This window comes from Asterias rubens, chromosome 11, assembly GCF_902459465.1.
Source record: "Asterias rubens chromosome 11, eAstRub1.3, whole genome shotgun sequence".
NCBI classification, from domain to species: Eukaryota; Metazoa; Echinodermata; class Asteroidea; order Forcipulatida; family Asteriidae; genus Asterias; species Asterias rubens.
Window position 1 is genome coordinate 17,760,718 of NC_047072.1, and position 12,414 is coordinate 17,773,131.

General features: G+C 39.5%; 1 protein-coding gene across 3 annotated transcripts in view; it reads right to left on the reverse strand.

Moving 5' to 3' along the window:
- Positions 1 to 12,414, reverse strand: part of LOC117296872 (dynein heavy chain 5, axonemal-like) — a 93,835-nt gene that overhangs the window by 39,336 nt on the left and 42,085 nt on the right. For all 3 annotated transcript variants that reach the window (XM_033779967.1, XM_033779968.1, XM_033779969.1), the window contains 16 exons: positions 12,153 to 12,275; positions 11,190 to 11,594; positions 10,303 to 10,421; positions 9,397 to 9,696; positions 8,884 to 9,124; positions 8,248 to 8,447; positions 7,447 to 7,600; positions 6,502 to 6,768; positions 5,687 to 6,034; positions 4,509 to 4,655; positions 3,889 to 4,061; positions 3,537 to 3,715; positions 2,794 to 2,981; positions 1,756 to 1,950; positions 1,074 to 1,208; positions 293 to 400 (listed from right to left, as the gene is read on the reverse strand). In XM_033779967.1, the coding sequence (XP_033635858.1) occupies positions 293 to 400; positions 1,074 to 1,208; positions 1,756 to 1,950; positions 2,794 to 2,981; positions 3,537 to 3,715; positions 3,889 to 4,061; positions 4,509 to 4,655; positions 5,687 to 6,034; positions 6,502 to 6,768; positions 7,447 to 7,600; positions 8,248 to 8,447; positions 8,884 to 9,124; positions 9,397 to 9,696; positions 10,303 to 10,421; positions 11,190 to 11,594; positions 12,153 to 12,275 (3,282 nt within the window). The remainder of the gene's footprint in view (positions 1 to 292; positions 401 to 1,073; positions 1,209 to 1,755; positions 1,951 to 2,793; positions 2,982 to 3,536; positions 3,716 to 3,888; positions 4,062 to 4,508; positions 4,656 to 5,686; positions 6,035 to 6,501; positions 6,769 to 7,446; positions 7,601 to 8,247; positions 8,448 to 8,883; positions 9,125 to 9,396; positions 9,697 to 10,302; positions 10,422 to 11,189; positions 11,595 to 12,152; positions 12,276 to 12,414) is intronic.

Consider the following 12,414-nt stretch of genomic DNA (forward strand, 5'->3'; position numbering starts at 1 on the left):
ATAAAATAGAGGAAACTCTACATTTTCTGAAACACCAAAACACTTGTTTATGTGTGTTGTCGTTCAAAAAAGACTCCGCTAGGGTTGAAATGTCAGGCACCAGCAGTTTGTTTGTATTTTCCCATAGACCCTTTTGGTTGATAAGCAGTTTCCAACAAAACTCTATTTTAAATATACATTTTTGATCAAGAGATTAATTAAAAATCAATGTCAACTCAACTCTGTGTTAATAAATTGTACAAAAGCTATAAAATATTGTTGAAATAGTCCACGACAGGGAAACTATAAGTACCTGTTTGTCAATGGCGGCTTCGATGTCTGGGTAACCAGCTTTGTCAAGAGACATACCAGGGAACAAGTCATCAATCAGGGATAAGAACAAAGGTTCATCTTCATCAACCTGGTCAGAAAAAAAGAAAAACCAAGAAATGATTACAAGTTTATTTGACACATAGTTGTTTAATGAATAAGGTTTTGTAAAACGATTATTGTTGTTCTGTTTGTATCATTGGGATTTTGTTTCATTATTTTGGTTCACTAGTCATTAAGAAACAAACAATAAACATGATAATTCATAAACCCTGTGAACAAAATCACAGGATTTGAACCAAACCACCTTTGCAATTCTAAAGCAGATGTCTTACCAACTAAACCACCAAGATTGTCCGGTAGCTAGAGGCAGTTTGAATCCTATTGACCCCTTGCACGCGCGTCACACGCGGCGACTGATGCCACGCTCACCATGTTGGTGGGCAGTTAGGTTTACATGTATTAACGCCGCATCGCCTAAAATGCACACTTCACTGCATAACGCACAGCATAGAGTCATATATGAAAACGCACAGTGAAATTGCCCACCAGTATGGCGCATTCAAGATTTCTCTGATGATGACATCGGGTGAATTTGGTCAAAATATTAGCAGTGAGTAGTTGTTGTCTTTTGAGAGAAGAATATTGTAATGTGTCCAAATAAAGTGGGTTTCGGCTACGACTATGACTAAAGGCGTTTGCAGCGTTCTAGTCGTAGCCAATGCTAAAGCTGTTATTTCAGACACGGCCTTCGTTAAACTTACCAACTTGGAGAGGTTCATGTCTCTGAGAACTCTCATGACGATAGTAGACTCACTATCCTGCGGGTTGAGACGCTTGAAGGCTCCAAGAGTACGCAGAACAGATAGAATGTTACGCAGACCAAAGTCATAATGCACCTGTTAGAGGTTTGAATAACAAATTGCAAGGTATATTATGAAATAAAACAGTACAAGTATCTAATGATACGGTGCTACAGGAGTTTGAGGAATTAAAGTAAGCGAGTTTTGAATTTGATTGAACTATATTTACAATCAATCAATCAATCAATCAATCAATTGTAACACTTTTATGGTGCCTTCTTCAACAAATCATTGCTTATGGTGCTGTCCAGTAAGCTCTTGTAAACATGTGAGATTTGAGTTAAGTCTTAAAAACATGTATTGTACGTGATTGTCTGATGACGTTAGGAAGACTGTTCCGTATCTATGGGGGCCGCAACAGAAAAGGCGCGGTCACCAAAACTGTGTTTGCTTCTAGGAATGAATAATGCAGATTTGTCCGAACTGGAGTCTTTACTCTTTGCGTCTCCATGCAAACATTCTGCACTCCTACTTTTGTAATACCAAATCCTTCAGACCAGTCCCCAAACCAGAACCTGAATCTGGAAGAATGGGTGTGATTTGGGTCTGTCAGATGGAGCTCAGAATTTTATTTTTAACTGACCTGTTTGGTGAGCTGCTCCTCGCACAGTTTGTACAGGGTGTAGAACTTGCGAGCGAGTAGGACGTTGCCTTGAAAACCACAGCTAGCGAGTTTGACACGGATGATGATCTGTCTGTCAGGAACCATCATGGCGACGGTACGGAACTGAATCTTCAGATTCTCTGGTAACTCTTGCCGACCAGCGTAACCGGGGTTCTAAGAATGAAAATTAACGATATGGTTGTTAATTGGATAGTTTCTTCAGGTGATGCAAGTAATTTGGGTTAAATATGCAGAATGGAGATTGGGGTCCCTGAGCATAGAGGACACACTGTTAAGAATGGTATTCCTGAAGTAAGAAGACGTTATTTTAATTCAAACAAAATTACTGTTTGAAATTTTTTAATTGAGATTTTTGAGAGTGACACAAGAAAAGGTTTGTTGAAAATTGTTTTTCTTTGTATTAAAGATTACCACTTTTAGAAGTGTTGATAAACATACTTTTTTTTTATTTTCGTCTGAAAGCTTACTGACTATGAAGTTCACACTTAGAACCAATTTTTCTGTGAAATATTCCCTCAGAAATGAAGTCATACTCAACTTGGAGATCGAGGCCCCTGAGCATAGAGACTTTACTACTAAAAATTGTATCTTGAACTACGAAGAACAACGTTGTTAAAAAAAAAAAAATTGTTTTTATTTATAGAAAAAATTTCAATAAAGATTTTTTGGGAGTTACACAAGAAAGTTTTCTTGAACTTTTTACATTTGTTTTCATATTAAAGATTACCATAATTATTAAATATCAGTCTGAAAGCCTTCTGACTATGAGGTTCATACTAGAACAATTTTTCTGTGAAATATTTCCTCTGAAATTAAGTCATACTCCAGAAAACTGTACCTGAAAACCTACAAAAAAACAGCTGATTTCGGTAGTTACAACCAAAATTAAGACAATATGGTTACATGATGGAAATTGTACATGATTTCACACTTCATAACTGAAAATTTCTTTTGGTATAAAATGCATTCTGGTTACAATAAATGATGCAACTCTACCATAGTCAAGAAGATTCCAAACTCGGGATCCATGTCCACGCTGTCACCATCGGTGAAGATGAAGTTGTTTTTGCGTTCCTTCTTGCAGGTGAGTACGATGGCGATCTGCTGGGCAGCCACTGAGAGTACAGGCAGCTCGATACGATTGAACTCATCAAAACAACCCCAGCTACCAGACTGGGCCAAACCTGGAACGAGGGAAGAGAAGCACAAAACACAAATGAGGTCAAAGTTTTACTAGTATTCTGGTGTTGAAGCTTGATCAATTAGGACTCTGATGGAAGATTATTTTCCTAAATAGTTAATAAAGTTATGACTTCCCGTTTACTTTTACCATTTCTACGATTCCCATCAGAACTATATGAGCCCATCTGTAAAAACAGCAGATGTCAACTCACTTTCAAATCAAAAGTTTTGATGCTAAAAAAGTAGAATACTGTTACCCCGTTTTTGACAGTCTCAAAAAATACAAACCGAAGTGGGGGAATACAAAGCAACTAACAATTTGAAAGGATTGAAAATAATGCATTACATTTGTTGAGGGGATAAAGATAAGAAATATTCCAAGAACAAAAATAGGCAATATGAACCTCAGATATTTCAGATACACGTAGATCACTACAATTACAGAATTGCATATTGTCACAAGGCTAGCGATATGACCTTTGTACTCTGACACGGTGACCCAATGTCAAAGGTCAGATCCCCACTGACCCTAGCGGATTCACCCTCCCTTGACTCACCTTTGTAGATACGACCCAGCCCTCTGAAGTCCATCTGATCAGAGCAGTTGAAGACCACTACGTACTTGCCGAGAGCTTTACCCATATCCTTAGTGGTCTCAGTCTTGCCTGTCCCTGCTGGACCAGCTGGGGCACCTCCCATGCTCATACCCAAAGCTTGGGCAAGGGTTATGTAGCATCTGGATAAAGCAAAAATGATAACAAAATCAAAGGTGTTTCCTTCAACCTATATTTATGAAACAATACCCTCGGAAGACACGGGCCAAACTTTACAAAAGCTGTTTACCAGAAAATGATGCTTAGCAATGGGTAAAAACCCATTATACTCATTATTACTATTCTAACTACCCACCTGTCAGTAAGAGGTGTAATGACGAGTCTCTCTGTGCACCCAACAGGTTCCATCTGATAGATGAAGTCAACATCAGTGATTGAGATCACACATTGATCAGTGTCCTCGTTGTAGTAGAAACGAGACTGCTTCAACCACTCAAAGTCAGTGATGGACTTGATGTGCATACGCACCTGTCAACAAAGAAAAGATTGGGAACTAAGATTGACAACTTTGTACCTTACATCTTTGTGTGTAACAGTTGTTTGTAAGACTGCTTCTTACAAACTTACTTCTTTTTATTATTAATCATCCAAAAAGAAAATGAAAAAGGATGAAAAATGTTCAGTACTAGACAAGGGAGGAAAACCCACGCAATCAGGTACAGATTTAAACACATCTTCATGGAAGGCTGTGGTCTCAGGCGGGATAAATACAATTCAGGGAGGAGATTTGAATATGAACAATTTCGTAACAATGCTTTTACTAATTGATCAAAAACTACAGCACCTCAGCACGTAACATTTTAAGGGATGCTTTCTCTCATCATTATTTTCAAACTGTGTTAGTTTAATGTAAATCTGTGCACTTTGTGTTATGTGTCCTACAAAAATTACCCACACCCTTTAAGATGTTCTTACCAAGTCATCAAAGATATCTCTCTGGTGAACGTGGATCGTGATGAGGGTCTCAAACTTGGTTCTCTCGTACTTAGTGAGCTCCTGGGTAGTGACGTCAATCAAGGTGTTCAACATCTCCATGAAGTACTGGTTAGTAGATGCCATGATCTATAACAAACAAACGAGAAGTGTGAATATGAATATGGCATACCCAAGGAAATAGTATGACTATGATCGATGTAAATTGATATAGACTGTGTAAGTCTTGCAACAACGCCACATAAAACACAAAATTGTTGCTCATCCCCGCCCGACCGTTCAAAACCCTCCGACCTCATTTTTTTTTCCCCCATGTCTGGATATCTCTTTATACTTTTACTGCCCAGATTTTTCAGCTGATATTTTTTTCAAAATGTAAAGGTTTTTTATTCATGTTGGCAAAGCAAGAACAATTCTTCAAATATTTACTTGGGCTACACTGTGCTTAGTTGTTTGAAAAAGTTTACAGAAAATGTCATCTAGGAGTTAAATTTGTTTGACAAAACTATTGAAAACATCAAAAACACACAAACCCTCTGTTTTGATGATGGTGATTGTGATGATTTCGTTATTCTTGATTTCATATTTGGCATGTCAACAACACTTTAAAAAAAAAAAAAAAAAAAACTCCCTCCCTCCCCCATTCGCAAAAAAAGGACGATCAACAATTTTTTTTTATGTGGCCTAATCAAACTTCCAAATTGGTCCCATTCATATTTAGTTTCATGAATCTGTTTCTTCCAATACTTTAAACCAATGTAGTTTAAGGCTATACAAATTGTATCACAATGTATGGGGATGTAAAATTTAGCACAAAATATATGAAAGAATTTTGTGTTGAACCAAGACAAATAATCTAGAATGGGACCTGCATTTTTAAGATTTAAGCGCTGGTACTCTACCAACTGAGCTACATGTACATGTACATAGCCCTTATATTGGCAGTCTCCCTATTTTGTCAATATCTTTGTGCGTTGGATAAAAATAATAACAATAGTAATGGTGGCTTCTTAGCGCTAATATTCCTCACTCAGTGTCGCTCAAGACGCTTCAACATTTAGCATTTTCCTGCAAGGGATGGTGGAGCTACAATTTTGAAGTATGATACCAATTATATTATGTGGCACCATGAAACGGTTTACAATCTGATGAGCTTTTACCTTCTTGTCAGAGCGAGCCAGCTTAAGTGCGTCCTCGCTGTCCCTCGTCCACAGCATCTGCAGCCCAAGAAGCCCCACCTGGGCAGGGTACGTATTCTCAAACTCAATCAGCTTGAAGTTCTCCTTGTCTCCGATAGCAATACTTGAGGTACGGATGATGCTGTGCAGAGACTTGAAGATAGTCTTCATCAGCTCTCCAAGCCACAGCTCTACGTTGCCCTGGGCCATGACTGGCTTGACCAGGTCGATCTTCTCGCTCTCCCTGGAACTGACCGCCAGGATCTGATCGTAGACTTTCTCGTGGAAGTCTGCTGTTTTGACGTTGTCGAAAAGACCCTCCAAGTGGTTCTGAGAGAGAGGAACAAGAGAGATGTTTCAAAACAAGTACTGTAAATTGTTTGGGTTTTCAAGTATCGTTGCAATTTAAATTGGTTTTCAACAAGTGAAAGTAAAACAATATGAGTCAAAAATAAATTAAAGTAAAACAAAATGCATCAAAAATAAATTGGTTCTCGATTTTTTAATTTTTTGTTAAGTATGTTTTCCCCTGAAAATTAACCACAAACGTTCGTTGGCTAAATCTGTATAAGCTGCTTAGCTACGCAATAAAGCAGGGTGCTAGTTGCACACAATTCAACCCAATACTGCATTTTGGTTGGTGAGCTGTCTGATGTGACGAAAAGTGACATCGATCAAAATAGTTTTGGCAGTTTGGTCTTGTGAACCAAACTTTGGGTCACGGAAAAGTTCAAGTTCTGTTTACTGGAGATGTTGTTTAAATTCAAGTTCTGATTCATATTTGATTTTACACGTACCTGGATAGTATGAGAGTCCGATGCCTGACCAAGAATCTCCAGCAGTGCAGGGTCAGAGACGAAGAAGAACCTCGGGAACACCAATCTCTTCTTCTCCAAGTAACCCGTCAGAGACTTCTGACAGATCTCCAGCTGCTCCAGGAGATGGGGTAGAAGCTGACCCAGGGTGTCGTCCCCGGTGCAGCACTGAACAACGTTGGAGTTCTCGTGGGCACTCTGCATGATTTTCACCCACGACTTATCGATGTTGCTGAAGCGTTTGGCTTCCTGTTAGTAGTAAAAGAAACATGAATCTTAAATAACAGACAGGAACATACCCCCACTTTGGAGCTAAAGCACATAGCAGATTCACATCTGTTTAGCGTCAACAGGATTACAGTCAGTGCTTACCATGCACGTTTATTAATTCTAAAATCTGTCTCCATATTGCCTTAACTCAAAACCATTGTATGGATAACAGACATTCATTCTAAAAAGAGACATTTACAGGACTATTTTTTCTCCTTGGATAGAGCATCACCACCTAGGCCCAATTTCATAGAGATGCTAAGCACAAAAACTTGCTTAGCATGAAAGTTCTTCCTTGACATTGTATGAAAAAAAAAAACAGGATTACCAACAAAATTTCCATTTGTTTTTTAATGTTGCTTGTTACAAGTATTAAGCTGTTGTTTGCTTACCCTGAAAATCACGAGGAAAATTTGGTTGGCAATCCTGTTTTTATCAAGGCAAAAATTTCATGCTTAGTAAACTGTGGTGCTTAGCAGCTCTATGAAATTGGGCCCTTGTCATTGCACATCTCCGCTAGAAAAGGGATGGAGCTTCCAATCTCTCTCAGGAAAAAAACGACAATACCACAAATGGATTTTGCAACCCTCCCTCTCCAGAACTGCAGAAATGCTTTAAGAGAGTATAACAATACAATATTCGAGATTCAATATTTACCTGTGGTAGCTGTTTAGCAATGTCACCGCCCACAAACACAGCCTCCAGATAGATCCATAGATTCTGGACCTGCATCCAGTTCTCAATGATCTCGGTGGTGTTGGACAGCTTCTGCACCCATTTCTGAATCTCAGGCTTGAAGGGGGCATTGTACCTGCAGACGGAACGAGTTAAAGAGTTCATTGGAAACACATTGATTGAACATTTGATAGGTTTGTTATGTTATGCATATATGTATATTTGGTTTGCGGTAACACCATGTGTGTATCTACTTGCCAGGTAGAGTTGTTCTTAGGGAACTGTCTTGCTTTATTCTGCTGCCGCGGAGTAGATAATTGATACCTCACCATGCAATGCCTCAAATCCTATATTATGCATATATGTTAGGACACACCAAGTGAGAATACTGGTCTTTGACAATTACAACGGTTTACCTTTTTGTAGGTTAAGTTTACCTGTAGAAATTTCAGCCTCATAACATGTTAGTTGCCAAGTTTTTGAAAAAAAAAAGTAAAAAATCACAGAGCAATGCTTTCAGCAGAGTCGCATAAAATCTGTTGTACATGCTTACATAATTTTCATCACACTGAGAAAAAAATTATTTTTGTGACATTGTGTCACTCCTATCTCAAAAACTACATGTACGGCTACTCAGAAAGTAATACTTTAAGGGAAGCTTTTAATCATCATAATCTTTAAACCATGTAAGTTAAATGTAAATCTGCGGACGTTTGTGTTTTGTCGTACAAAAAAGTGCATACACCCAAACCCTTTAAATACATTACTCGTGTATGAACTCACCTGTTACTCATGAGCGATGCGAGTACCATCAAGCTATCCTCCATCAATGAGATGATCTCACCAGTAGTGTCTCCCTTCAGTAGGAGTTCTCCACGACTCTTGAAGGGTGAGAACTGGAAGTCTTGAGCGCTCCATTCATTGATGACTTGCTTCAGTTTAGCTTCGATGTCACGTTCTTTGACCGCAGAGATACAGATGTCCTGAGTAAAACAGAGAGACAAAGAGATCGAGATTCAAAACCAAGCAGGAAACCATTTACAAACAGGTGCAAATTTTTTTAAGAACTGTACAACTTTTTCAGTGCAAAGTTCAGACATCTAAGTCGCCAGACACACTAGGCCTGAAGACCACTTCAAGGTGTGGGCTACAATCAACTATTTTTCCGGGGGCCGTTGACACCTACTCCTAAGGCTCAAACAGGGTTACCCCCTTTACAGTCCATACGGATGTAGGCTTGGGTATCATCAATCAGAAGCCTGGCTGGTAAGCAGAAAGAACTACCTCCCCGACTTTTACGAAGGAATCATGGTTAAGTGACTTACTTAAGGGACGCGTGCCTCACTCAAAATTAGCAAGGGATTAAAGGAGTGTCGATGGACTTGCATAACAAAATATAAATATAAAAAAAGTCCAAACCTCAATATCTTCCTTGTTCTCCAGCAACGGAGCCATCATAATATTCCTGAGTAGGAAAGCATCAGACTCCACATCGAATGTGTGCTTAGTGGCCGTCGCGATGCGGTCCCAGTGACGCGTCATCATGGCCTTGCTTGCCATCATCTCCAATAGAGGGCAGCATTCGTTGAAATCGTCAATCTTCTTCTTGAGCTCCAGGAAGGCCTGCCACTCCTTCAGCGCCTTGGGGAGCTTGCGGCACCTGGGAACAAAATCAGAGGTATGTGGAAATTAGGTGATTTTACACACACAAAAAAAACCCATGATAACATTAACCCTTTGGTGCACAAGGCGGTCGCTAGCGACCACCAAAACATCAAATAGGACTTTTATAAACAGTCATAACTTAAAAACTGATAAAAACTTATCTATGACCAAACCTTAAACTGCAACAAACGCTGCATTAATCACAGGGAATCAAAAATATCGACATTCAGATAAATCAGAAACTTCTCATCTCTGTAAGAGACTTACTTATTCTGGAAGTCCAACAGCTCTTGATTAATCTTCTCAATGTCAACCTCTACCCATGGAATATCATAATATCCGTTAACATTATCAATGACAGCATTGTACAGCTGGTACAACTTCTGCAGTAGCGTCAGCTCTCGTTTGATGCGCTGGATGTCAGGATAGTCAGTGACTGCCAGACCGAAGAGCTCCTCACCCCCGGAGTAGGTCACGAACTTACGCCAGAGCTCATCAAAGCGAGCTTGGAAGAGCTGCAGACGATCGCTGGCTTCGCTTGGAGCGATACCTTGTACCATCGGACCACTAGAATAAAAAATGGGGAAAAAATGTGTAAGCATTTCAGGAGTATTTCAATGAAAGGCAGATTTAGAGAAGTCAATTAACATATTAATAATAATAATAATAATAACTGGATTTATATAGCGCCAGATTACCAAAGGATGGAAGGTGCTTATAAGGAAAAAAGAAAGACCAAAGTGACGGTGACAACCAGCTACCAGTTGGAGAACAGGGGGGAGTCTTGAGACAAATTTTGAAGGACAGAGCAGTGTGAGTGTTTTTAATGGAGACAGGCAGACCGATCAATAAGCGAGAGGCAGCAGTACAAAAAGCTCTCTCACAAGGGAGATGGCATCATAGCTTCAAATCTCCAGCAGCGTCTTATACCAACAATAATAATAATATAATAATAAGAAGAATACCCGTACTTATAACGCGCCTTTTGCCAAAGGATACAAAGCGCTAGGTATTATTACTGCAAGGAGTGGGACGAAGTTCGAGATTTAAGACCTAATCCTGAGCACCATGTAATGGTTTAAAAGGTGCTGTGGCGCAATATGCTGACCACAGAGATTGCCCGGTAGCTAGGGGCCATCACTAATTATTCACAAACTTAAGTGCTCGTTTTACCTGTCTGTGTATTCGTCCACAAAGTTAGTAACCTCTGACTGGTAGAGCTCCACCAGGGTTAGAAGGTTGGCTTTAAACTCTGGCTGGATCTTGAGCAATGTTACCTGCACATGTTGCATCTAAAGGGGTATCAAAACAAAACAAGAATGCTCTGAAAATCTGTAAAAAATATCTGATCTGATGAATTTGTGAAATATATCGGATGAATTTGCAAAAACATATTGTTGCATCAGTGCAAAAACGTTGCACCTCCTGAAGAAGCAACTACGTTTATCGTGAGTTTGAAACTGGCGAAACTTCATATCTCACTGAAATTTACACATAAAACAAGCAGCCGAGATATGTTTTTTTGTATGGAACATTTTGGTGCAAGATACGTCTTAGCAAAATTGAGATATAACAGTTTTGCACTAACGAGACGATATGAGAAAGTGGTGCGACTTGGAATTTTTTTAGTGTAATGTTTTTGCACTGACATGACGAAATGCACTTGAGCTGTATTGTTTTAAATGTTGCGAGAACACCAACAAGTTCTTTCCAGAGCCGAAAATCTCTCAAGAGTTGAACCATGTGTCCTTGAGCAATATACTTAACCATAATTGCTTCTCTTCACCCAGGGGTATATGGGTACCTGCGAGGGTAGAGGTTAATATTGTGAATGAATAAGCCTTCCGAGCGCCACGGGAGCTCAGGGCTGTATACTCCCCAGGGAGCTGAGAAAGATTAAAGGAATCATACTGTCCAAATGACCAGGGCACTAATGTCAAGTGCATTGATACGGTTTATTGTGAAATGCGCTGTATACATGGAATTTGTTGTTATTATTACCCAAAAGAACAGTAGAAACCCCACTCCACCTTTCAAAGCCTAAAATCTTCCACACTCACCTGTGTATTAAGATTCTTCCAGCTATAAGACAAGCTATCCACCTTCTCAGCATTACCGTCCTGAAACAGTAAATCGTACTTATTCAACATCGCAAAGGACTCCTCGATCGGCCCGATAGTCATATCGATACGAATCTCCGACTCCCTGATCTCAGCCAACGACGCCATGGCGGCTCTAACATCGTCAAGATCCTTGATGGGACGGCTAAGACGCTTCTGAAGATTCTCGATGAAGTCGAAGATGTCTGTCATGTCGGCTGAGGCCTTGGCGTTGAGGGCTTTACCGAAGGCAAGCTTCCAGGCTTTGGTCTCGGCGATTAAGGCTTCCTTGAGTTTTTCCGTGAGGCAGATGACAGATCCAACGCGGTAGCTGGTCGGGATCTCCTCGATTGTCGTCTCAAGATTCTGAGAAAATAAAGAATCAACCGAGATGAGAGTCATTTGTAAAAAGAAAGTCTGAAGCTATCATTTAACTTTTAGGAGGTATACTGAAATGACAGAATGTCCAACGTCTAGTAACCACAGGGCTTGATTTTCACTAACACTAAGATTCATCTTAAACCTGTTAAAGAATTTTGTTCACTATATTTCAAGGAACTTCAGCATCCTGGAGTAATATATCAAGTAATTTTATCTATTGACATCTGAAGTGCACGAGAAGTAGATCAAAGAGCAGTGAGTTGTTTATATCTGAAGAAAATAACGTCCACCATGTCCACATTTTAAAATGAGCCGATCTGAAAAAAGTTGTTAAAATCGAAATTTCTCATCCTTAAAGAATTGAAGTACTTTAAAAGTGTTTCATGGTTTAAACTCAAGTTTTTCGCTAAGCAAAGAAGTTCCAAAGTTGTATTCTCTGCAAACCAGCTTTATGAAATTGGGGCCCGATAACCTTTTTTCTCCACTAAGCAAATGCGCATGTTAAGTAGCTTTATATCAGCGGTTCCCTGGTTTTATACACACCTGGTAGTATTTGATCTGTGTTTCAATCTCTCCAAGGAGCGGTTTACCAGCCATGAACTCAGTCACCTTCTCCTCCGGCTCCTCGTTCCAAAGCTCACTGAACTCCTTGAAGCTGTCAAGAACCTGCAGAGCAAGTGGAAATAGATGTTATCAATTGTCTTGATCAAATAATACAAATCAAATTAATAATATTGGAGTCTTATATCATGTATATCAGTGTTTATAGTACACTTATCGATCAATGATGTGCTAAAGAATAAAG